The following is a 26,916-nucleotide window of genomic DNA, read 5'->3' on the forward strand; positions in this document are numbered from 1 at the left end:
GTGCACCGAGGGGGAGGCCGAGGGTTTCCGGGGCCTTTTGTTGGCCGTCTAGGCTGTCTCTGCACACGCCGGGGAGGATTAAACCCAGATGTGGCGGCGGGACGGTGGGGCGTCAGGGAGAGGCTAAACTCTCAATGTCTGTCCAGGGCCAGAAAAGAAAACGACACTCCAGACCCCGCCGCGACATTAAAAGAAAGGGGGGCGAAGAAATGTAAATCTCACGAGAATTATATAGGCTGCGAGACCGCGCCCTTAAATGACAGCCGGATGGGCCACTGATGCGAGTGGCTCGGCCGCGTGGGGGCGCCCAGTGGTCTGCGCGTAGCCCCGGCGGCCAATGGCTGGCGGGGTCCCAGGCGGGGCTGCTGGCGCTCCAGCGGCGGGGCGGAGTCTCGGCGGGGAGGCGGGGCGCCCGGCGGCGGCGGCGGCGGCAGCGGCGGCGCCCAGAAGAGCAACAGCGGCAACAGGAGCAGGAGCAGGGGCGGTCACAGTAGCCTGGGCAGCGGATGTGGTAAGACGAACGAGAGTGAGGGGCTCGCGGCGATCGCGGGACGCGGGCGTCCTGGAGGTGGCGGCGCAGGGCGCTATGCCGAGAGGCGCGGGGCTGAAGGGCGGCGCCGGGTGCGGGGCTCTCAGGCGCAGGGTAGCCGGAGATACACCTGCTGGTAACGGAGCCGCCCGCGCCGCGGCCCGAGCGGGAGCTGCGAGTGGGCTGCTGCGGGGCCAGCTGTGGCGCGGGCTGGGCCGCCGGGCGTGGGCCATGTGTCCTAGTCGCTCTGTCAAGCCTAGTGCCGCTGACGCCGCGGCCCCCTGGTGCCGCGCGCTCTCCGGTGGCCGGCCGGGCTCTTGGGTGCGTCCCCGGCGCTGCCCAGCGCGGCGGTGCTGGTCGACTTCGGGGCAAAGTGGAGGAGAGTGGGTTTGGGGGTGCAGTGGGGGAGTGAGAGTTGTCCGCGGACGGAACAGGGCGGCCCGAGGGCCCGTGCTCGGCGTTTCTACGGGGCCGCAGGGCAGGTGGGGTGGGGACGAGGCCGTCCCGGGCCCAGAGGTAGGGGCTGCTCCCGCCTTGGTGAGGAGGCGTGCAGCCGTCGTAGCGAATTTTCCTACAAACTGAAGACCTGGTGATCGCGTGGTGTCAAAGAGTAGCCCATTCCCCCACCACTGGAGGAGGAAACTGCACGTGGGACCCTTTGGTTGGGTCCCAGTGATTCCACTGTGTGCCAGGTGATATCTCAAAGGCGTGTTTTATGAGCTGGCAGTCATACCCCTCGCGCGCTCGCTTTTATTTCTTGCAGCGTGTGTGCTCTGGAGCCCGTTCATTGCTTACAATCCAAATTGCAAAATACGAGGAGGCACAATATGTGTTTAATGCTTTCCATATATTTTGCTGTTGTGCTTTTGCTATCGGACGAATTCTGATACAAGATAATGACGTTGCTTGTTTGACTTTAGAACCTAAATTTAGAATCAAATGATGTGCGTTTTGTGTTTTATGTTTCCTTTTCTGATTATTTTTAAAAATAGTTTACTAACAGGGTATCATAGCATCGGTTTCTTTACTCACACGTGTAAATCCAGAACTGGAGATGAAATTATGTAAGCTATATTAAGTAAAAATATTAATCCTTTTATTAATGTAAAATAAGTGAATGATTGCGGTGTATAAAGTTATAGAGTTTATATCTGGTATTTCATGCTTGTGCCTGTCTGTAGGATGGTAGTTAGGGAATTTGTCAAATGTTCAGCAGAAGTGTTCTTAGCAGTGGAACACATTGAATTGTCCAGAGAACACTTTAAAATAATTTATTATCTAATAATAAAATATAGGACTGCAGCCCTTAAAAATCTGTTAACAACTCAGATTTTTCTCATTCTGAGATCTAGAGTCGAAAGTTCCATTTATCTTTGTCAGGATGGAGAAAATGACTGGTAATTTTAGCTGTTACCTTTTTTGTTGTTAAAGATTCAAATGTGTAAAGTGATAGTCTCAGAATAAAATTTTTGTGAATGTGGACACTTTAAAATATGGGTCACTTTATCTCTTATTTGACAATCAATCCAGAGGGCTTTTGGTTGTCCATCCTAGCAGTTGCTTCTCCTGGTTTAAGAGCACAGAGATCATTAATTTAGCTCTTGTCCAGAGCCTTCACTTGTACTGTACAGTTAAACTTCATTAGTTTGGAAACTGGGATTTAAAATGTATGGCTACATTCTTCCTAAGTAAAGTGCTGTTGTAGTTCTCTTGCAGAATTTAAGATCTTATTTGTTAGCAGAATTCATAAGTACAATACCTTCTTTAAACCAGGCCTTAGTAACTTCCACTGTTTAATATCTCATGTTTTTCAATAGTGTATCTGTAGTCTACTTTGCTTTTAGAATTCATTCACTTTTAATGGTCTGTATTCATTTACACTGAATTTTGTCATATAGGCTTTACTTATATTTAATAAAACTGTATTTTAAGATAGCCTTAATTTTATGATTCTCCGTTTCTCTATTTCCCTATGGTTATTAATTGAATGTTTACTCTAACTTGGATACTTTTAGATCTTTTACTAGGACAAAATTCTTCCTGAAGTTAGGTAGGGCTCAGTATATAGCAAAAGAAAGTTACACATATTTTTATATTGGGTTGGCCAAAAAATCCGTTTAGTTTTTTTCTTAAAATTAAAGACACATTTTTCATTTTTACCAGTAACTTTATTGATTTGGGTATGTCGGCTGTCTCCCAGTATTGGCTTTTAGTGGGTATAGGCCAGGGATGCTGCTATACATCTTCCAATGCATAAGACAGCCCCACAGCAAAGAATTATTTGGCCAAAATGTCAATAGTACCAAGAAATGTCGCAAACCCCTTTTGACATATTTGATCAGTCACAGCACCTTCTCCATACACTGCACAAATCTTTTTTTTTTTTGCATTTCAGTTGTGTTTTTACCTTTCTTGAAATAAAACATAATATGCTGAAAATGTTGCGTGTCTTCTTCCATCTTCAATATTAAAATAGCTGCACAAAAATTCACCAATTTTGATAAGTTTTTAAAAAATGCATGCTGATATGACAGCTGTCACAATACAATCTAACAAAATTATTAAAGACAACTAAGTGCTACTAGAGCCATCCTACAGAAAATAATGTAAAGACTTTTTGGCCAACCCAGTATAATGTCACACTAGGGTTAAAATTCCAAGTTATATAATTCACTGATTTATCACTTCTCTGTTTATAACTCGAACTCATTATTGGGTGCTTAGTGATATAAGATAAAATTATTAGTCACTTTATGGAATTTAGTTGAAATTACAGAATTTCACCATGAAGATTTTAAATTTTGAACAGTAGACATGGGCATATTTGATATTAACTTGTCTTAACTGTAGAAGGTGAATAACTTGGGGTTTACAAAACAGTGATAACTTATAAGTGAGAATACCTTTCGAGTTACTTGTTTTCAGATAGTAGAGGTAAGCATGGAAGTGGAGTGTGGGGAGTTCTGTGCTTCTAGAATCTTATACCACAGTTAGAGCAGGCCAAGGAGGATTAAAAGGTACGCTTGAGGGTGTGTGTGCACAGGTATTATAGGGAGGGGAGCTTAACCAAAGGCTACAGGGAGAGAAATTAGTTCAAGGTTTTAAGTTTAAACTTTGAGATTTCTTATGAATTTTGCAGCTTATTTCATAATAGATCCATGTTTGTTATGGAATGTAAAAGAATTTAAAATTCACTCTTAAACTGTTGGGTAAACTTAACACCTTATGAACATCCTTCATGTAACCTGAGACTTGGGAGTATCTCTGGCACCTGTCTCCCTGCCTCCGTGCAGTTAGCTGAGTTTGAGAGGCAAAGGGCATGGTAGGTAAGAGTTTAGACTTCGGAGTCATACAAATTAGGGTTCTCTTTGGGTTCATTTTCTTGTGTGTAAAATAGGGTTCATAATGCCTGCCTCAGGATTTTGTGAAGATTTAAAACATATACAACAGTGTGATAATTGCTAGGGGGAGGAAGGTATGGGGGACTAAATGGTAATGGAAGAAAATACAATAAAGATTAAATAAATAAATAAATACATATATAATAGACCCAACACATAGGAAATACTCAATGAGTTGTAGTGTCTATCATTATTATTACTAATACTATGCTTTAGTGATCTTTCTTCACTAGTAGAGATTTCTAGTAATGTTCAGTTTTATGAAGTAGCTGAGATGGTAGTTTCAGAATTGCCTACAAATGGCTGCTTTAATCAGCCATGTTCTTCTACTGAGGGAATTATCCCTTGGGCTTGGTAGAGTGTAATTTAGTATATTGTGAAGTGCATCTTGTGATCCCCTTGAGGCTGCCAGGAATCAATGCACATCTCAGTGCTTGACATGCCCCCTGGGAATGAAGCTAGCTTTGCATAAAGTGGATTGAACCAGTGGCTGACTGTAGTTTTCTTGTTTGGTTTTATTTTGAATACAGTTAGCATTTATTGAAGACCTATTATGTGCTAGGCAAGTATGCTCAACTATTTTTGAGGACTGCATTTCATTCCATTTTTTCCAATAGTTTTATTAGATGGGTGGTAATAAGTGGTAGGTCCTCAGTCATACAGTATTTTGGTTGGATAACTGCATTTTTATTTTTATTTATTTTTTAAATATGCTTTATTGATTATGCTGTTAAAATTGTCCCAATTTCTTTTCCCTTTGTTCCCCTCCACCCAGTGACACCCCTCCCTCCAGTTGTCCCCCGCTTAGTCCATGCCCCTTGGTTATGCATATAGTTCTTCTCAACATCTTCCTGCCTACTCCACTCTCTCCTACTATGCTTCTTAATTCCTGTACCATCTCCCTTTCTTTCCCACTTTCCCCTCCCTGCTGATCTCCCTCCAGAAGGTTCCCCATACCTATAGTTCTTTTCCCACTCTCATTGCCTACTTAGTTTGCCTCTATTTTGGTTCCCCAGCTTCTGTTGTTGGTTGTTGTGATACAGTTTTTATTTTAATGTTCATAGTTTTGATCCTCTTTCTCCTAAACAAGTCCCTTTAACATTTCATACAGCAGTGGTTTGGATCTGATGAACTCCTTCAGTTTTACTTTGTCCTGGAAGCACTTTCTCTGCCCTTCTATTATGAATGACAGCTTCGCTGGTTAGAGTAGTCGTGGTTGTAGGTTTTTATTACTTTGAATATTTCTTGCCAGTCCCTTCTTGGCCTGCAGAGTTCCTTTTGAGAAATCAGCTGATAGTCTTATTGGAACCCCTTTGTACGTAATTCTCTTCTTCTCTCTTGCTGCTTTTAAGATTCTCTCTTTATCCTTAATTTTTGACATTTTGATTATAATGTGTCTTGGTGTGGTTCTCCCTGGGTCCAGTTTATCTGGAACTCTCTATGCTTCTTGGACCTCTAAGTCTATTTCCTTCCCCAAGTTCGGGAAGTTCTGCTTCATTATTTTTTCACATAGTTTTTCTATTCCTAGTTCTTCTTCACTTTCTGGCAACCCTATGATTCGGATGTTGGCCCGCTTATAGCTGTCCCATAGGTTTCTGAGGCTCTCCTCATTTTCCTCACTTTTTGTTTCCTCTTTCTGCACTGGTTGACTGTTTGTTCCTTCCCTATGTTCCGATTTGTCGATTTGATCCCTGGTTTTCTTCCCCTTACCAGTAGTTCGTATGTGTTTTTGTTCATTTCAGCAGGACTAGCCTTCATTCCTTCCCTGTCTTGTTAAAGATCTGCTGGTAGGTCTGTAAGCATTCTTATAACCAAAGCTCTGAACTGTGCCTCAGAAGGATTTCCGATCTGCTGCTTCATTAGATCAGATAGTTGCTGTCTGGTCAACTGCATCACCAGGATCTCTATTATGATCTGTGCCATCCTGACAGTTTTGTGGTTGCCTTTGCTTCCCGGGCGGGGCTCTCACACCTCCTATGCTATAGCGGGTGGAGCCCCATGCACTGATCACAGTAGGGCGACTCTTCTCACCACACTGTGGTGTTTTCTGTGGGGGTGGGGGTCCAAGATGGAGTCCTGCCATTCACTCTCCACTGAGAGACTGGGAGCCTCCTCCTCCAGCCCCACCCCCTCTGGGCCTCACAGTCCAAGGCAATGGGGGTCTGCCTTCCCCAGCATTGGAATCGCAAGGTGACAGGTCTGGTCTGCAGCCGGGGAGTGCTCCCCAGGCACTTCTCACCTCCCTCTATAAATACGGGTGTCTGTGCTCACCGCCCTCCCGCCGCTGTCGCCACTGCTGCCGCCGCCAGCACGGCTTGACCTCTCCTCCCCGACTTTACCCCTCCTACCTGTCCAGACGAGCACCACCTCTTTATAACTTCATACGTTGGACTTCTGTTTATTTTCTGGAACTTCTGGTTATTTCTGGTTTTGCGGTGGTTGTATTCCTTCTTACTTGTGGAGGGAGACGGAGTATGTCCGTCTAGGCCTCCATATTGGCCAGAAGTCTCCTGTGTCAGATAACTGCATTTTTAAAATGCCCAAACCTTCCCGATTTATAGCCTGGGAGTAGGTTAATCATGGAAACACTACAGTTATTCTGATGTTGATAAATAGGAATAATAACTAACTTTTTAATGATTTATGGTAACATGTGGAAGAGGATCCAGGACAGGTTGTTATCATATTTTATGAATGAAAAGATAAGGCCTAGCTAAGTGACATACCTTGTCATGTAAGTAATGATGGAGCTAGATCCAGGACTCAGACTTTTTTACCCTTGTACGTTGTAGTCATCAGTTTTATTAAAATTTTAAGAAAACATTAACTATTACTGTGTATAGGAAAGCTGAGGAGAGTGAGGATAATGTTACTCAGGAACCATTGTGTGATCATTAGAGTTCTCAGCTTGGAATCTGGCTTATATGTTTAATGTGCCCTACAACTTCCCTCCTTAAATACATAATCATAACTTTCTTTTCACTGACAAAACCAAACAAACGAGGAGGGAATATATGTACTTTGATGTTTTCTCCCCCTGAGGAGAAGAAGCCTATAATCCTAGTATATTAAATGAGTGGTTTAGAGGTGGGAATAATCTTCATAGACACAGTTTGGCCCTTCCGAAAATCTGTTTGTAATGGTGACTAATAAATGAAGAAACCAATATTTTGCATTACTGAACAAGTTTTTCTTTTTGCTTTCCTCTAGGATAGGAAGAAAGCCTGAGACATCAACCTATGAAGACTGTGAGGACGATTCTGAATAGCAGTTTTGACTGGTGTTACTGTCAGACTTACTCTGCAGAGCATCTGAAAAGAACCTCTTTTATTGATTGTTTTCATTGGCTTAGAGCCAGGACTACTGGATTCAGTTGACTTCGTAAATATATGAACCAGTGTGATGGTGAAATGAGATGAGGCTCCGAAATGGAACTGTAGCCACCGTTTTAGCATTTATCACTTCGTTCCTTACTTTATCTTGGTATACTACATGGCAAAATGGGAAAGGTAAGGAAAATATCTCTGAAGATGTGCATGAAATATACCAGACTGGATGCTTTGTTAATGGTGAATAAATGCTTGGGTTAAATACCCCAACGGTCTGCATGTTGCATGCTGTCTGCTGGTGGTCTAGCAGTTTCTTTCTGACATAAAAATGAAACAATATTCTTGGACAGAGGAGACAGAGAATTTTTAATTTGAACAGAGTTTGTTTTATTTTTGGTTTCTCATAATTGCATTTGGAGAAACAAATGCTGAACAGTGGTTTATGTTATACATGACAGCCAAGCTGCATAATCATGACTTCTGTTTTGGCACTTTATTATTAAACATCATAAATGTTTAATAAGCATCCTTGTACTGGATGTTGTACAAAACGCCCAAAAGGACCCAATTGGCGACTTCATGAAATTTACATGCTGATTATACTAATGATTTGGTGCTGTGTGGTTAATGATTTAAACTGCATGAGTTGACAGATTGCTCTTTAGACAAAAGTATTTATGAAGTAGATGAGAAATTCTGATTAGAAAAATTAAAAAATTTCTTTAAATTATCTATGTTAGACTGTTGAATATTTTTTGTTTTTTTACAATTTTATTTATTTACTTATTCTTTATAGAGAGAGTGGAAAGGAGAAAGAGAGGGAGAGAAACTTCATTGTGTGGTTGCCTCTTACTTGTGCCCCCAACTGGGGACCTGACGTGCAACCTAGTTATGTGCCCTGATTGGGAATCGAACCAGCGATGCTTGGCTCACAGGCTGACACTCAGTCCACTGAGCCACAGCAGTCAGGGCCTTAAACTATGTTTTTAAGGATGGCTATCTGTTTAGTGATTGGCACTGTATTCAAGGATATATATTTTTTGGCTTTTATTTGAAGAGAAACTATTTGGAGTAAATTCCTATTCATGCTTTTTACCTGTCTCCTTTCCTTATAATAATCTAAGGAATGTTGATGGTAAGAAGGATGGAGGTGTTGAGATAAGGGCATATTTGATTTGTTAAGAGTCTACTTAAAGTAGTCGTCATAACCTGCTTATTTGATGATGCCATCACTGACATTATTTTATTGATTTGTAGAAAGATAACTGAAAAGATGGATTCATGACCTAATTTTTCTCTGATGTGTTTATATAGATATGTGTATTTAGATGGTGATATATCTCTGTGAGTATATATATAGATACACACATATATGTATAAAATAAGCTGGTATAAGTGAAAAACGTGCTCTCTACTCTGAGCAAGTATAGTATTTTTTTCTTTTTTTTTATGTTGGGTTCTAATTTGAGAACTCTTAGGAGAAAAATGAATAAAAAATTTGTTAAAGACCTTTCTTCTTTGTGGACAAATTTATGCTAAATTTTAGATTTTATTTTTTAATTGTACCAGAGGAAGAAGATCTATGTAGGGAGAACTTTGAATGATTAATTTAAAAGCTATTGACTGTTCCTGGTATGAACAAAACAGATGACTGGCCTTAAAAGTCTACTTAAGAAGTAAGGGAGTTAACCATATGTATATATATATATATCTATATATTTTTTTTTTTTTTTTTTTAAATCAGGAGACTTACCTATTTGGAGAGTTATAATAATGGAGAAACTTGACTCTTCTCACTGTGTCTTATTTAAGGGATTAGAAGTTTTGGAATATCTGGTCCACTGATCTTGTTTCTTATGTAAAGGTGTTATAATCATTTTTTTGTATTAAACTGTCTTTAGAATCAAAATTAATTTTAAAAAATGTAAGATCCTTTCATCATGTGCTTTAGACACACAAACACAAAAATTTATTCTGTTTTTCTGCTTAGTCTTTTGTCCAGACTCTTTCAGGTATCAACAGAGACCTGTTATAGTTATATAAAATCCCCTGTTGTAATGCTATCGTTTATGTAATCACCGTAACTGCTGAGCGTTGTATTCTTTCAAGATTGTTCTGGCAGTCAAACAACTTGGGTTTTTCAGAGCAGACCTGATTTCACATATTCCAGTATATCCATTAACTGTGTGCTCTGATTTTTGTATTGAAAACAAGGTTTTCATAATCTTTACATTGCTGGATTAATAGTTTTTATTTTTCATTCTTTCCTTGGTACCTTTTATATACCTATCCTGTGCCTAGCACTATATTATATGCTATGAATATGAGAAGAAATAAGAAACTTCACACCGTTGAGAAGCTAAGGGGCCGGTAGGGGAAGATGCCTGTAAACACATATGATACCATCAGTTTGGAGATAGAAGTAGTAACAGTGCTGGGCTTGTACTGTTATATGCACATTACATGTTGTGCATTCTCTCATTTAACCTTCCTAACAAACTTGGGATGCATTATTACCTCCTTTCTATAGGTGAGAAACCAACACATAGTGGTTGAGAAACTTGCTAAGGTCATACTTTAAGTGGTAGAGTGAAGTTTTAAACTCAGGGATGCTGCTTCCAGAGATGATACTCTTAGCTATTGGTCTGTTGACCAGAAGTGCAGAGACAGAGGCTACTGATTTTTGAGGCACTTCACAGAGGATGAGTAAATGTGAAGACCATTGAGGTAGATTAGGAAACAGTGGGCATATAAGGTAGAGGGAGCTGCATGTGCAAACATGGAGTTCTGAAAGAGTATAAGGTATTTATTTGTGCTTTGGGATTATGAGATGCTCATTGTGATTGGCACGGAAGATTCCTAGACTGTTTCAAGTTTTAGCTGGTAATCACAGTGCAGTTTTGAGGAGTATATCTAGTTTGTCATAGGTCTTCATTTACCACTTAGAAAAATACATGAGCACCATGGGATTGATATAAATTGAGGAGGATGTTAGGAACCCAGCCAGGCAAACTGGAGTTTGGACCAGGGTATTAGTTCCAGAGTATATAGGATTCCCATATAAAAATGAGCAAAATTTCAAGTATGTGGCATGAACAGATTGAGAAAGTTGAAAGCAGGTGTTATGAAGTGGAACAGGAGTAATTACATGTCTTTCTTGGTGGGGGTAGGGCCCCTAATGAACCTCCTACTTCAGTCAGGCACAATCCAGAAACTGGACAAGACTGAGCAAACAGTTGTGGATCCTTGTCTGTGGGGACATTTAACATTCATGTACATGTTTCTGTGTGGACATATGCTTTCATTGTTATTGGGTATTTTAACCTAGGAGTGGAATATCATAACTTTACATTTAATCACTTGATGAGCTGCCAGACTGTTTTCCAGAGCAACTGGGTCATTGTTGATTCCCTTCAGCAGGGTATCAGAGTTTTGATTTCTTTACATTGTTGACAACAGTTGTTATCTGACTTTTTGATGCTACTATCCTAGTGATTGTGAAGTAGTATTTCATTATGGTTTTGATTTACTGGATGACTAAGGATGTCTAGATCTTTTTATGTACTTATTAGCAATTTGTATAATTTCCCTGGAAAAATGTCTATTCAGATCCTTTGCCTATTTTTTTTTTGTTTAGTTTTTTAAAAAGTATATTTTATTATGTTGTTACAGTTGTCTCGATTTCTTTTCCCTTTGCTCCTCTCTGCCCAGTACCCGCCTTCCCTCCAGCAATTCCACCCCCCTTAGTTCTTGCCCATGGGTTGTGCATATAAGTTATTTGGCTTCACCCTTTTCTATATTATTCTTAACTTCCCCCTATCTATTTTGTACCAACCAATTATGCTTCTTAGTCCCTGCACCATTTCCTCATTTCTCCCCCTTCCCCCTCCCAGTTGATAACCCTCCAAATGATACCCATACCTATGATTCTGTTCCTATTCTGGTTTGCTTAGTTGGATTTTATTTTTATTTTTAAGATTCAGTTGTTGATACTTATGAGTTTGTTATCATTTAAATGTTCATAGTTTTAACCTTCTTTTTCTCAAATAAGTCCCTTTAACATTTCATATGATAATGGCTTGGTGATGAACTCCTTTAGCTTTACCTTGTCTGGGAAGCACTTCATCTGCCCTTCCATTCTACATCATAGTTTTGCTGGATAGAGTAATCTAGGTTGTAAGTCCTTGCTTTTCTTTTTTTTATTTTATTTTTGGTTTTTCAATTACAGTTGTCCCATTTTCCCCCATTTCTCTCCCCCACCCAACTCACCCCCTCTCCCACAATCATATCCCTCCCCGTTGTCCATGTCCATGAGTCATTTATACAGGTTCTTTGACTAAACCCTTCCCTTACTTATCCCCCTTCTCTCCCTCTCCCCTCCCACCTATTGACTGCTATTCTGCTCTTTGTTCTATTTAGTTCCTTTGTTTGTATTGTTCTTTAGTTTCCTGTATTAGATGATATCATATGGTATTTTTCTTTCTTTGCCTGGCTTATTTCACTAAGCATAATTCTCTCTAGTTCCATCCATGTTGTCGCAAATGGCAGGAGTTCCTTCTTTCTTTCTGCTGCATAGTATTCCATTGTGTAAATGTACCACAGTTTTTTGATCCATTCATCTACAGATGGGCACTTACGTTGTTTCCAGCACTTGGCTATTGTAAACAGGGCTGCAATGAACATAGGGGTGCATAAGTTCTTTTGAATTGGTGTTTCAAGATTCTTCGGGTATAATCCTAGTAGTGGAGTCGCTGGTTCAAAAGGCAGTTCCATTTTTAATCTTTTGATGTAATTCCATACTGTTTTCCATAGTGGCTGCACCAGTCTGCATTCCCACCAACAGTGCAGTAGGGTTCCCATTTCTCCACATCCTCGCCAGCACTTGTTGTTTGTTGATTTGTTGATGATGGCCATTCTGACTGGTGTAAAATGGTATCTCATTGTGGTTTTTATTTGCATCTCCCTGATGGCTAATGATGTTGAGCATTTTTTCATGTGTCTATGGACCTTCTGTATGTCCTCTTCAAAGAAGTGTTTGTTCAGGTCCTTTGCCCATTTTTTAATTGGGTTGTTTGTTTTCTTGATGTTGAGTCGTATAAGCTCTTTATATATTTTGGAAATCAGTCCCTTGTCTGTGATGTCATTGGCAAATATGTTTTCCCATATGGTTGGTTTCCTTTTCATCTTGCTGATGTTTTCTTTTGCTGAGCAGAAACTCTTTAGTTTGATATAATCCCATTTATTTTTTCCTTTATTTCTCTTGCTTTAGGAGATGTATCCGTGAAGAAATTGTTATGTGAGATATCTGATATTTTCTTGCCTATGTTTTCCTCTAGGACTTTTATGGTGTCATGCCTTACATTTAAGTCTTTGATCCATCTTGAGTTTATTCTCGTGTGTGGTGTAAGTTGGTGGTCTAGTTTCATTTTTTTGCAGGTCCCTATCCAGTTCTCCCAGCACCATTTGTTAAAGAGGCTCTTCTCACTCAATTTTATGTTCCTTCCTCCTTTATCAAATATTAGTTGACCATAGAGGCCTGGGTTTATTTCTGGACTCTCTATTCTGTTCCACTGATCTATGTCTGTTCTTATGCCAGTACCAGACTGTTTTGATCACAGTGGCTCTGTAGTATAGTTTGATATCTGGTGTTGTGATGCCTCCTGCTGTGTTCTTCTGTCTCAAGATTGCTTTTGCTATTCGGGGTCTTTTTTGGTTCCATATGAATTTATGGAGTATTTGTTCTAGGTCTGTGAAATATGTCATTGGTATTTTAATAGGGATTGCATTGAATCTGTAAATTGCTTTGGGTAGTATGGCCATTTTGATGATGTTGATTCTTCCCATCCAAGAACATGTTATTTGCTTCCATTTATTTGTATCTTCCCTGATTTCTTTCTTCAATGTTATGTGATTTTCAGAGTACAAGTCTTTTATCTCTTTGGTTAAGTTTACTCCTAGGTACTTTATTTTTCTTGTTGCTATAGTAAATGGTATTTTCTTTTTTGTCTCTGTCTCTGATATTTTATTGTTGGTGTATAGAAATGCCTTAGATTTCTGTATATTTATTTTGCACCCTGCTATTTTGCCAAATTCACTTATTATATCGAGTAGTCTTTTAGTGGAGTTTATAGGATTTTCTAGGTATACTATCATGTTATCTGCATATAATGATAGTTTTACTTCTTCTTTCCCAATTTGGATGCCTTTTATTTCTTTTTCTTGTCTGATTGCTGTGGCTAGGACTTCCAACACTATGTTGAATAAGAGTGGAGAGAGTGGACAACCTTGTCTAGTTCCTGAATTCAGGGGGAATGCTTTTAGTTTTCGTCCATTGAGTATGATGTTGGCCTCAGGCTTCTCCTATATAGCCTTAATTATGTTAAGGTATGTTCCCTCTATTCCCTTTTTGCTGAGGGTTTTCATCATAAATGGGTGTTGTACTTTATCAAATGCTTTTTCTGCATCTATTGATATGATCATGTGATTTTTGTCTTTCATTTTGTTTAGGTGATGTATTATATTTATTGATTTGCGAATATTAAACCATCCTTGCATCCCTGGAATGAAGCCCACTTGATCATGATGTATGATCTTTTTGATGTATTGCTGGATCCTGTTTGCCAATATTTTATTGAGGATTTTAGCATCTATGTTCATCAGTGATATTGGCCTGTAGTTTTCTTTCTTTGTTGTGTCTTGACCTGGTGTTGGGATTAGGATAATACTGGCTTCATAGAAAAGAGTTTGGGATTTTCCCCTCTTCTTGAATTTTTCGGAACAGTTTGAGGAGGATAGGAGTTAGTTCTTCCCTAAATGTTTTGTAGAATTCGCCTGTGAAGCCATCCAGTCCAGGGCTTTTGTGTGCAGGGAGATTTTTGATTACTGTTTCAGTTTCCTTCTTTGTTATTGGTCTGTTGAGACTTTCCACTTCTTCTTGATTCATTTTTGGAAGGTTGTATGTTTCTAGAAATTTGTCCATTTTTTCTAGATTGTCAAATTTCTTGCCATACAGTTGTCTGTAGTAATTTCTAACTATCATTTGTATTTCTGTGGTATCAGTCGTGATTTCTCCTCTTTCATTTCTGATTTTGTTTATTTGGGTCTTCTCTCTTTTTTTCTTGATTAGACTGGCTAGAGGCTTGTCGATTTTGTTTATTTTTTCGAAGAACCAGCTCCTAGTTTTGTTGATCTTTTGGATTGTTTGTTTAGTCTCTATGTCATTTAGTTCTGCTCTGATCTTGATGATTTCATTCCTTCTTCTTGCCCTAGGCTTTGTTTGTTGTTGTTGTTCTAGTTCTTGTAGCTTTATGGTTAGGTTTTTTATTTGAGATTCTTCTATCCTTTTCAGATAGGCCTGTATTGCTATGAACTTCCCTCTTGGGACTGCTTTTGCTGTGTCCCACAGGTTTTGGGCTGTTGTGTGCTCATTATCATTAGTTTCTAGAAATTTCTTGATTTCTTTTTTGATGTCATTTTTAATCCATTCATTATTTAATAGCGTGTTATTCAATCTCCATGAGTTTGGGTGTCTTTGATTTTTTTCTCTGAGGTTGATTTCTAGTTTCAAGGCATTGTGGTCTGAAAAGATGCTTGATATGATTTCAATTTTCTTGAATTTGTTGAGGCTTGTTTTGTGTCCTGTCATGTGGTCTATCTTTGAAAATGTCCCATGTGCCTTTGAAAAGAATGTATATTTTGCTTCTTTGGGGTGGAAAGTTCTATATATATCAGTTAGGTCCATGTGGTTTAGTGTGTTGTTCAATGCCTGTATATCCTTGGTGTTTCTTTGCTTTGATGATCTGTCTATTGTTGATAATGGAGTGTTGAAGTCCCCTACTATGAGTGTGTTGTTGTTGATATCCTTCTTGTGGTCTTCTGGTACTTGCTTTCTGTATTTGGGTGCTCCTATGTTGAGTGCATATATGTTTATCAATGTCATATCTTCTTGATGGATTGTTCCTTTAAGGATTATGAAATGTCCTTCTTTGTCTCTTTTTATTGCCCTTGATTTGAAATCCGTTTTGTCTGATATGAGGACTGCTACCCCGGCTTTTTTTTCATGTCCGTTTGTTTGGAATATTTTTTTATATCCCTTTACTTTCAGTCTGTGTAAATCTTTTGTTTTGAGGTGTGTTTCTTGTAGACAGCAAATATGTTGGTCCTGTTTTCTTATCCATTCTGTTACCCTATGTCTTTTAATTGGAGCATTTAATCCATTTACATTTAAGGTTGTTATTGATGTGTATTTAATCATTTCCCTTTGTACCTCTGTTCCTCTCCTCTCTCTTTTTTTTTCTTCTTTTTTCTTAGAACACTCCCTTTAGCATCTCTTGCAATACTGGTTTGGTGGAGATGTATTCTTTTAGTCTTCCTTTGTCTGAGAAACTCCTTATTTCACCTTCTATTTTGAATGAGAGCCTTGCTGGGTAGAGTATTCTTGGTTGTAGGCCTTTGTTTTTCATTGCTTGAAATATTTTTGACCATTCCCTTCTGGCTTGTAATGTTTCTGTTGAGAAATCAGTTGATAGCCTTATCGGAGCTCCCTTGTATGTTATTTGTTGTTTTTCTCTTGCTGCTTTTAGGATTCTCTCTTTATCTTTGAATGTTGCCATTTTAATTATGATGTGCCTTGGAGTGGGTTTTTGGGGGTTCCTCTTCATTGGAACTCTCTGTGCTTCCTGAACTTGTATAACTTTTTCTCCCATCAGGTTCGGAAAATTTTCTGTCACTATTTCTCCTATCAGTTTTTCAATTCCATGCTCCTTTTCTTCTCCCTCTCTAATTCAGATGATCCTGATATTATTTCTTCTCGTTCTATCCTGTAATTCCCTTACATCTTGTTCATATTTTTTCAATCTTTTTTCATTTTGCTGTATTGTCTGGGAGTTTTTCTCTACATTACCTTCTAACTCACTAATCTGATCCTCTGCTTCGTTTAGTCTGCTTTTGACTGATTCTACTGTGTTTTTCAGTTCAGAGATTGAATTCTTCAATTCTTCCTGGTTCTTGTTAACAGTTTCTATGTCTTTTTTTATGCTGGTGTAGTTCTCTGCAAGTTCCCTGTAATTTTCTTGGAGCTGCTGGTAACTTCCTTGGAGGTTGTCATAGTTGTTTTTAAGGATGTCGAGTATATTGAGGTTTTTATAGTTTTTTTCTTGTATGTTTAGTTCTTTGATTCATTTTAAGTTAATTTTTGTATGTGGTGGGAAGTCAAGGTTCAGCTTCATTCTTTTGCATGTGGCTCTCCAGTTGTCCTAGCACCATTTGTTAAAAAGATTTTTTCCCCATTGAATGAATGGTGTTGGCACTCTTGTTGAAAATCAGTTGATCATAGATTATGGGTTTATTTTTAGACTCACAATTCTATTTCATTGACCTTCCTTGTGCTAGTATCACACTGTCTTTTTATTATTGAGGTAAAATTGGTATGTAACATTATATAAGTTTTAGGTATACAACATTATAATTTGGTTGCCACAATAAATCTAGTTACTGTCCATCACCATATAATCGACTCCATCCACCCATTTTGCCCATTCCAACCCCTTCTCCTCTGATAGCTACCATTCTGTTCTCTGTATCTGTGAGTTTGTTTTTGCTTTCTTTGTTTTGTTTTTTTTAGATTCCACATATAAGTGAAATCATATGGTAACTGCCTTTCTCTGTCTCACTTATTTCACTTAATATAATACCCTCAAGGTCCATCCATGTTGTCACAAATGTCAAGATTTCCTTCTTTTTTATAATTGTGTAGTATTCTATTTATATATACCACATCTTCTTTATTCATTCATCCATTGATGGGCACTTAGGTTGTTTTCATCTCTTGGCTATTGTAAATACTGCTGAGTGAACATTGGGGTGCATACAGTAGATGGGGGATATGTTCCAAGACCTCCAGTGAATGCCAGAGACTGTGAATAGTACCAAACCCTATATATAGAATGTTTTTAAAAAATACATACATACCTATGATAAAGTTTAATTTATAAATTAGGCACATTAGATTAACAACAATAATAAGCTAGAACAATTATAACAGTATACTATAACAAAAGTTATGTGAATGTGGTCTCTTTTAAAATCTTATTGTACTATATTCACCCTTCTCAATGTGATGATGTAAGATGAGAAAATTCCTAGGTGATGAGATGAAGTGAGGTGAATGACACAGGCATTGTGACGTAGAATTAGGTTACTTTTGACCTTCTGATGATTTATTAGTAAATGGCTGGGTGTCATTTGTTTCACAGGGTCCCTTGCTGAAGTCTTTGTATACACTCAGTGCTTCCTGGTGCAACACTTTGCTGTCGCTCAGAACACACTTTCTGTTCATGTCTTCCATCCACAAATTTAATGTCTTTTCCACCTTAACTAAGCCGTTACCACACACTCTTGCCGTAACTTTTGAAGTTTGAGATATGACAGCAAAACTAACACAAGTTCCTTTTTCCTTCTTTACAATATCACAGGTAGAAGAGTCTTACTGTAGCTTTTAGCAGCCTTTTCACATAAAAGAATTACTTCGGGCTTCTCTTTGGCATATCCGAATTGCCAGCATTATTACTCTTGCACTTTGGGACCGTTATTAAATAAAATAAGGGTCACTTGAACAAAAGCACTGTCCATCAGATAACTAATCTGGCTCCTAAGTGACTAATAGACAGGTAACATATACAACGTGAAGATACTGAACAAAGTAATGATTTATGCCTTAGGTAGAACAGAGCAAGACAGTGTGAAGTTTCATTATGCTACTGAGAACAGTGCACAATTGAAAACTTAAGAATTTTTTTTATTTCTGGAATTTTCCATTTACCATTTTTGAACTGCACTTGACTGCAGTTAATCAAAACTAAGAAAAATGAAACCACAGATAGGCAGGGACTACTGCATATCTTTTCGCATTAGTGTTTTTATATTCATCTAATAAATACCCAGAAATGAAATTGTTATATCATATGATAATTCTTTTAATTTTTGGTGGCTGCACCAGTTTACATTTTTACCACATCCTCTCCAATACTTGTTATTTCTTGTCTTTTTGTTAATATCCATTCTCATAGGTGTGATGTGATACTTCATTATGGTTTTCATTTGCATTTCCCTGATAGGTAGTGATGTCGAACATCTCTTCATGTGCCTGTTGGTCATCTGTATGCATTTTTTTGAAAAATGTCTATTCTGATCCTCTGCCCATTTTTAAATTAGGTTTATTTATTTTTTGTGTGTGAATTCTTTACATATTTTTGTTATGGAAGAAACTCTCCTTTCCCCATTGTTTGCTCTTGGCTTCTTTGTTGTAAATTAATTGTCCATCTACGTGTGGGTTTATTTCTGGGCTGTTCTGTTCCATTGGTCGGTGTGTTTGTTTTTGTGCCCGTACCAGACTGTAACTTTGTAATATAGTTTGTAACAGGGGACATGATACTCCAGCTTTGTTCTTTCTCAAGATTAATTTGGCCATTTGGGATCTTTTGTGTTTCCATACAAATTTTAGAGGCATTTGTCCTAATTCTGTGAAAAATGCTTTTGGGATTTTGCTGAGTATTGTACTGAATCTGTAGATTGCTTTGGGTGGTATGGACATTTTGAAAATATTTGTTCTTATAAACCACTAGCATGGAATATCTTTCCATTTATTTGTGTCTTCTTAAATTTCTTTCATTGTGTCTTACAGTCTTCTGTGTGCTGATCTTTCACCTCCTTGGTTAAATGTATTTTTTGGTATTTTATTATTTTTGTTGCAATTGTAAATGGGATTGTTTTATTATTTTAATTTTTAAAAAAGATTTTATTTATTTATTTTTAGACAGAGGGGAAGGGAGGGAGAAAGAGAGGGAGAGAAACATCAATGTGTGGTTGCCTCTCATGTGTCCCCAACCTGGAACCTGGCCCACAATCCAGCTATGTGCCCTGGGTTGGGGATTGAACTGGCAACATTTTGGTTTGCAGGCACTGCACAATCCACTGAGCCACACCTGCCAGGGCTATAAATGGGGTTGTTTTATTAATTTCTCTTCCTGATAATTCATTATTAGTGTATAGAAATGCCAGATATTTCTGTATGTTGATTTTTTATATCCTTCAACTCTTCTGAATGCATTTATTCTAACTTTTTTTTGGTGGAGTTGTCAGGGTTTTCTATATATAGGATCATGCCATCTCAAATAATGACAGTTTTACTTTTTTCTTTTTGATTTGGTTGCTTTTTATTTCTTCTTTTGCTGAACTAATTGTTGTATTAGGACTTCCAATACTATGTTGAATAAAAGTGGCTAGAGTGGGCATCTTTTCTTGTTCCACATCTTAGAGGAAAAGCTTTCAGCTTCTCACTGTTGTGATGATAGCTGTGGGTTTGTCATATGAGGTCTGTCCAGAAAAAGTCCAGCTATTGTTAATATGGGAATGGTTTGCTTGATATCGCTGTAACCCGGCAGCCAAGGAAGAGTGGACTGGAATCTGTGTGTGTGAACAATGACGACTTCACTGTACTAGTCAGTGGGGATGGTAGACGCCATTGTGTGAGCACATGTGCTGTGTGGCTGTCGCATTCAAAATGACTGAGGCAGTAGAGCAATGACTCTTCATCAAATTTTGCATTAAGCTTAAACAACATTCCTCCACAGAAATCATTCGGATAATTCAGAAGTCCACAGCTATGGGCAACTAACTGGTAATTGGCAGAATCATCACAACAATACGCCCGTTCATGTATCATGTCTGGTGCAGAGTATTTGGTGAAACATCAAATCACCCAGGTGACTCAGCTCTCCTACAGCCCAGATTTGGTGCCCTGTGACTTCTGGCTTTTCCAAAAACTAAAATCACCTTTGAAAGGGAAGAGATTTTAGACTGTAGATGAGATTTGGGAAAATGTGATGGGTGGGGGCGGGCTAATGATAGCAACTGGGAAAACTATGTGAGGTCCTAAGGTGCCTGCTTTGAAGGAGACTGAGGCATCATTGTCCTGTGCACAGTGTTTTTTGTATCTTCAATATCTTCAATAAATGTCTCTTTTTCATATTACATAGCTGGATATCTTTTGGACAGACCTCGTATATGGCCTTTGTTATAATGAAGTATGTTCCTACATACCCACTTCATTGAGAGTTTTTAAAATGAATGGATGTTGAATTCTGTCATATGCTTTTCCTGCATCTGTTGAAATGATCAGATGATTTTTTTATTCTTCATTTTGTTTATGTGGCGTATCATGTTGATTGATTTGCAAATGTTGAATAATCTTTATATCCCTGGGATAAATCCCACTTGATCATGGTATATAATCCTTTTAATGTATAGTTGAATTAGGTTTGCTATTATTTTTTGAGAATTTTTGCATCTATGTTCATCAGGTATATTGACCTGTGATTTCTTTTTTTGTTGTTTCTTTTTCCTCATTTTAGTATAAGGGTAATGCTGGCCTTATAGAATGAGTTTGGAAGCATTCCCCCTCTTCAGTTTTTTTTGGAAGAGTTTAAGAAGGACAAGCATTAAATTTTCTTTTAATGTTTGGTAGATCTCACCACTGAAGCCCTCTGGTCCTAGATTTGGTTGTTGGGAGGTATTTTGAAATTACTGATTCAAAATTTTTACTAGTAATTGGTCTATTCAGATACTGTAGTTTTTCTTGTTTCAGTCTTGGAAGATTGTATTTTTCTAGGAATTTATTTCTTCTAGGTGTCCAATTTTTTGCCATATAATTGTTCATAGTAGTGTTTTATGATATTTTATATTTCTGTGGTATTAGTTGTGACTTCTCTTTCTCATTTCTCATTTTATTTGTTTGAGCCCTGTCTTTTTCTTCCTGACTCTAGCTGAAGGTTTGTCAAGGTCTTTTTGAAGAACCAGCTGTTGGGTTCATTAATCTTTTCTGTTTTTTTTTTTGTTTGTTTTGTTTTTAAGTCTATTTCATTTATTTCTGCTCTGATGTTTATTTCCTTTATTCTACTAACTTTGGGCTTTGATTACTTTTCCTGGTTCTTTTAAGTGTTAAGTTAGATTGTTCACTTGAAAATTTTCTTGTTTATTGATATAGGCCTATGTTGCTATGAACGTGCTTCTCATAACTCCTGCTGTTGCAGTCCTTAGATTTTGGAATCTTTTATTTCCATTTTCATTTCATTTGTTTTTAGTCATTTTTTTCAGCTTCCCCTTTGATTTCTTCCTTTACCTTTTTTTTTTTTTTGTAGCATGCTGTTTAATCTCCACATGTTCGTGAATTTACTGGTTTGTTTGGAGGACATTTATTTCCACTTTCGTACCATTGTGGTCTGAAAAGATGATTGATATAATTTTAGTCTTCTTACATTTATTGAGACTTGTTTTGTGACCTAACATATGACCTATGCTGGGAATGTACCATGTGCAGTTGAGAATTCTGTATTATGCTTTTGGAAGGAATGTTCAGTATAGATCAGATGTAAGTCCATCTGGTCTAATATGTCACTTAAGGCTGGTGTTTTTATTAATACTCTATTTGGATGATTTATCCATTGATGTAAGTGGGGTATTAAAGTCCCCTACCATTATTGTATTGCTGTTGATTTCTCCCTTCAACTGTTATTTGCTTCATATTGTTAGGTGCTCCTATGTTGGGTGCATGTATATTTACAAATGTTATATCTTTTTGTGGGATCAACCCTTTATCACTATATAATGCCTGTTGTCTTTTATTACAGTTTTTGTTTTAAAGTCTGTTTTGTGTAATATAAATAAGCTTTCTTTTGGTTTCCATTTGCATGAAACATCTTTTCTATCCTTTCACTTTAAGTCTCTGTGTGTCTTTACATCTGAAATGTGTCTCTTTTTAGGCAACATATAGATACATCTCTTTTTAAAATTAATTCAGGCACTCTGTCTTTTGATTGGAGAATTTAGTTCATTTACAATTAGAGTAATTATAATTACGTATAGGTATGTATCAACAATTACTGCCATTTAGTTAATTGTTTTCTGGCTGTTTTGTAGTTCATCTATGTTCCTCTCTTTTGTTCTCTTTCTTTGTGTTTTAATGACTTCTTTAGTGTCTTTTAGATAGCATTGTTATCTTTTGTGTATCTATTATATGTTTTTGTTTTGTGGTTACAACAAGGATCACATATATCATTTTATATATATAAATGGCGATCTATTTTAGGTTAATAGCAAGTTTAATTTTTAACACATTGGAAAATCCTACATTTTTACTCACTGTCTTACATTTTATGTTTTTGATGTCACATTTTATATTTTTTCATTTTGTTTCTTTACTAATTGTTGTAATTATAGTTATTTTTACTACTTTTTTAACTTTTATATTAGCTTTATAATTGATCAGTCTACTATGTTCACTATGTATTTTTGTTTACCAGTGAGAATTTTACTTTCCTTTGTTTTCTTGTTATTAATTAGTACCCTTTCTTTTAAGTCCCTTTTACATTTCTTGTAGGTCCAGTTTACTGGTGTTGAATTCCTTTAGTTTTTGGTTGTTTCAAAAACTATATCTCTTCTTTGATTCTGAATGATAATTTTGCCAGGTAAAACATTGTTGGCTGGAAGTGTTTGGCTTTCAGCGTTTTGAATATATCACACCGCTACCTTCTGGCTTGCAAAGTTTCTGCTGAAAAAAATGGTGATAGTCTTATGGATGTTTCTGTTATTTTTCTCTTACTGTTTTTAATCTTCTCTCCGTCTTTTACTTTTGATGTTTTAATTATACTGTGTCTTTGAGTAGATCTCATTGGCTCTATCTTGTTTGGAACGCACAAGGCTTCTTGGATCTGATGTCTATTTCTTTCCCCAGGTTAAAGAAATTTTCAGACATTATTTCTTCAAATAAGCTTTCCGCCCTTTTATTTTCTCTCTCTCCTCCTTCTGGGACCCATATAATGTGAATGTTGTTTTATTACATGTTGCCCCATAGGTCTCTTAAACTAACTTCATTTAAAAATTTTTTTCTGCTCTGTTTGTGTTAGTGCCAATGCCCTCTCTGCTAGGTCACTGATATTTTTTTCTGCTTCATCTAGACTGCTTTTGAAACCCTCTAGTGTATTTTTCAGTGTAGTTATTATATTCTTCAGCTCCATAACCCGTTTGTTACTTTTTAATATAGTTTTTATCTCTTTGTTGGAGTTCTGTGTTTATTCTTTTCTTGAAATTGGAGAGCATCTTTATGACCATTATTTTGAATTCTTTATCAGGTAAATTACTTCATTTTATTTTAGTTTTTTTTGGGGGGGTGGTATGTTGCTGTTTTGTTTGAAACATATTCCCTTATTTCCTCATTTTGCTTGACTCTGTTTCTGTGTGTGAGGTGAAACAGCCATCTCTCCAAGGCCTGAACAAGTAGTCATTGGCAAACTGCAGGTGTGTTTCAGTCTGATGTTTTTGCAGTGCACTGGGGGAAGTAGCCTGCCAAGAACTATCTTTAAGATTGTTTTAGTCCCATGGGCCCAGCAGCAAAAGCTGCCCCCACCCTTGTCACCAGCACCAGGTGTTTAAGGGATGTCCTTTGTGTGGATTACAAGCACCCTCCAGGTCTTGTGGGACAGGGCCACAGCAGAAGAACACAGGACCAGGGCGAGCACCTCCTCCCCCACTAGCTTGGACTGGGACAGGAGCTGTGAACTGGTGGAAGAATGCTGGGCTGGGTGGGGGTGGGGATAGATGCCACAAGGGAGCAGTGGTATAGGGCAATTGGTCAAGAGTGCCAAAAATTTTGCCCACTAGTACCTTTGTTCCCTGAAATTTTCAATAGACTCCTGTCTCTCCAGCATACACTTTAAGATGAAACATCAGTTCAAAGAACCTATGCACCCCAATATTCATAGCAGCGTTATTTACAATAATCAAGTGTTGGAAACAGCCTCAATGCCAATCAGTAGATTAGTGGATTACAAAACTGGTACATTTACACAATGGAATGCTATGCAGCAGAAAGAAAGAAGGAACTCCTACCCTTTGTGACATCATGGAGAAGGAAATGGAGAGCATTATGCTTAGTGAAATAAGCCAGGCGGCAAAAGACAAATACCATATGATATCATCTAACACAGGAACCTAATGAACAAAACAAACAAATGAGCAAAATAGAACCAGAGACATGGAAATAAGGAACAAACTGACAGTGACCAGAGGGGAGGGGGAAGGGGGAGACGGGAGGAAAGGAGAAGCTTCTAGTCAAGGAACAAATATAAAGGACCCATGGACATGGACAACAGGGTGGGGATTGGCACAAAGTGGGACAATTATAACTGAACAACAATAAAAAAATAAAACAAAAGATTAGTTAATGGATTGTCCCCACATATGATCTAGGAGCTTTTTGAACTGTTGCCTCTGAGCTGGAACCTGGAGTGGGTGAGTCTGTGTGCAAGCCCTTGAAAAGCAGTCTCTGTTTCCTACAGCCCTGGGTCTCCTGGATGTCAGTTTCATTGGTTTTTAAAGACAGATGTTTTGGAGGCTTGTCTTTCTGGTGCAGGCCTTAAGAGTTGGTATGCCTGAAGTAGGACTTATGCTCCTTGCTCCTTGGCAGAAGCTTCATGTTTGTGATGTCTCTCCTGCTTGTGAATTGCCATGCTGGAGATGGGGTCCTGGTAAGACTGAGCTTCTGACTTTCTTACCTGTCATGGCCTTTTTAATTTCCCTGGTTTGAATCTTCATTATAGTGTTGGGTAGAAATGGTGAGAGCCAACATCCTATCTTGTTCCTGATGTTAAGGAGAAATAGGCCAGTCTTTCACATTTAACTAAGATGTTAGTGTGGTTTTTAAGTATAGGCTTTTTTCTTTTATTTTCTTTTTTGTTTTGTTTTGTTTTGTTTTGTTTTTGTTAGGGAAGTTGCCTTTACTGAATGTTTTCATGAAAGAATGCTGGATTTTGTCAAATTCTTTTCCTACATTTGTTGAGATGAACATATTTCAGCATCTATTGAATAATTTTTGTTTTGTATTCCATTAAGATATATTGTATCATTTGATATTTAGGTGTTCAACCATCCTTGCCTACTGGATGAATAACACTTGGTCATGGTGTATAATCATTATTGTTTGTTGCTGAACTTAGTTTGCTAGTTATTTGTTGGGGATTTTGCATCCATATAAAGGGATATTGGGCTGTAGTTTCTTTTAGTGTGTCAGGTTTTGATATCAGGGTAATACTAGCCTCAGAATGATTTGAGAAGTGTTCCCTCCTATTCTTTTTTTTTTGGAAAGACTGGAAAATTGGCATTTCAATTGTCCTCTCTTATCTGCGATTCTGCTTTTTGCAGTTTCAGTTACTTGTGGTCAATTGTACATGGTCTGAAAATATTAAATGAAAAATTCCAGAAATAACAATTCATAAGTTTTAAGTTGTGCGCTGTTCTGAGTAGCATGATGAAATCTTTCAGCATCCTACTCCAGTCCCACCTGAGATGTGAATCATCCTTTTATCCAGCATCTCCATGCTGTATGTATACACTACCTGTCCGTTAGTCACTTAGTAGTTGGCTCAGTTATCTGATTGACTCTTGTGGAAAGGCAGTGCTTGTGCTCAAATATCCCTTATTTTATTTAATGGACCCAAAATGCAGCAGTAGTGGTGCTGGCAATTTGGATATGCTAAAGAGAAGCCATAAAGTACTTTTTTAAAGTTAAAAGGTGAGTACAGTTCACTTAAGATATTTTGAGAGTGACTACATGCATACAACTTTTATTACAGTACACATATATTGTTATTGTTGTCTTTTACTGTGCTTAATTTGTAAATGAAACTTTATCATAAGTATGTATTTTTAGGAAAAACATAGTATATAGACGATTTGGTACTATTTACAGTTTTAGTCATCCCCTGGGGTTCTTGGCCAGTATCGCCTTGGAGATAATGGGAGGGGGGGACTACTATAATTAATTCTTCGAATGGTTGGTAGAATCAGCAGTGAAGTCATCTGAGTTTAGTCTTCGTAGGTAATTTTTGGTGACTAATTTAATCTATTTGTTACAGTGTTTTCAGATTACATATTTCTCCAGTGTATTTCTATAGTTTGTATTGTTCTAGTAATTGGTCCATTTCATCTAAAATAGTTAATTTTTTGATGTATAATTATTCATAGTTCCTTCTTTCATTTCTGATTTTAGTAATTTGAGTCTTCTGTTTTTCTTGGTTAAACTAAAAGTTTGTTCATTTTGTTGATCTTTCAAAGAACCTACTTTTGGTTTCTTGATTTTCTCTAATTTTTAATTCTCTATTTCATTACTTTCTGCTCTAATCTTGATTATTTCCTTTGTTCTGATTGTTTTAGGCTTAGTTCTTTTTCTAGTGTCTTAAGGTGGAGAGTAAAGTTATTGATTGGAGATCTTTCATAATGTGGGCATTTATAACAATAAATTTTTCCTTAAGCACTGCTTTAGCTGCATCCCATAAGTTTTGGAACATCCTTTTTGAATTTTTCATTCATTTCAAAGTATTTTCTGATTTCTTTTTACTAATTGTTTATTTAGGAGAGTGATCAGAAAACATACTTTGTAACATTTCTATCTTTTAAATTTTATTTAGGGTTATTACCTAGAATATGGTCTGTCCTGTAGAATATTCCATGTGCACTTGAGAAGAACCCATATTCTCTAATAACATTTTTTGTTGTAATATCTATTTAGTGTCATATTAATATAACCATTCCAGCTTTCCTGTGATTT

General features: G+C 37.6%; 1 protein-coding gene across 1 annotated transcript in view; it reads left to right on the forward strand.

The window, feature by feature from the left end:
- The first annotated feature begins 431 nt into the window (after positions 1-431).
- The window catches only part of MGAT4A (alpha-1,3-mannosyl-glycoprotein 4-beta-N-acetylglucosaminyltransferase A), a 119,199-nt gene continuing 92,714 nt past the window's right edge, over positions 432-26,916 (forward strand). Inside the window, exons 1-2 of the mRNA XM_090281751.1 lie at positions 432-511; positions 7,141-7,439. Coding sequence (XP_090137877.1) covers positions 7,346-7,439 — 94 coding nt within the window. The 5' untranslated portion in view covers positions 432-511; positions 7,141-7,345. The remainder of the gene's footprint in view (positions 512-7,140; positions 7,440-26,916) is intronic.

This window comes from Furipterus horrens, unplaced genomic scaffold (genome assembly GCF_987537825.1).
Source record: "Furipterus horrens unplaced genomic scaffold, mFurHor1.1.pri manual_scaffold_6, whole genome shotgun sequence".
NCBI lineage: Eukaryota > Metazoa > Chordata > Mammalia > Chiroptera > Furipteridae > Furipterus > Furipterus horrens.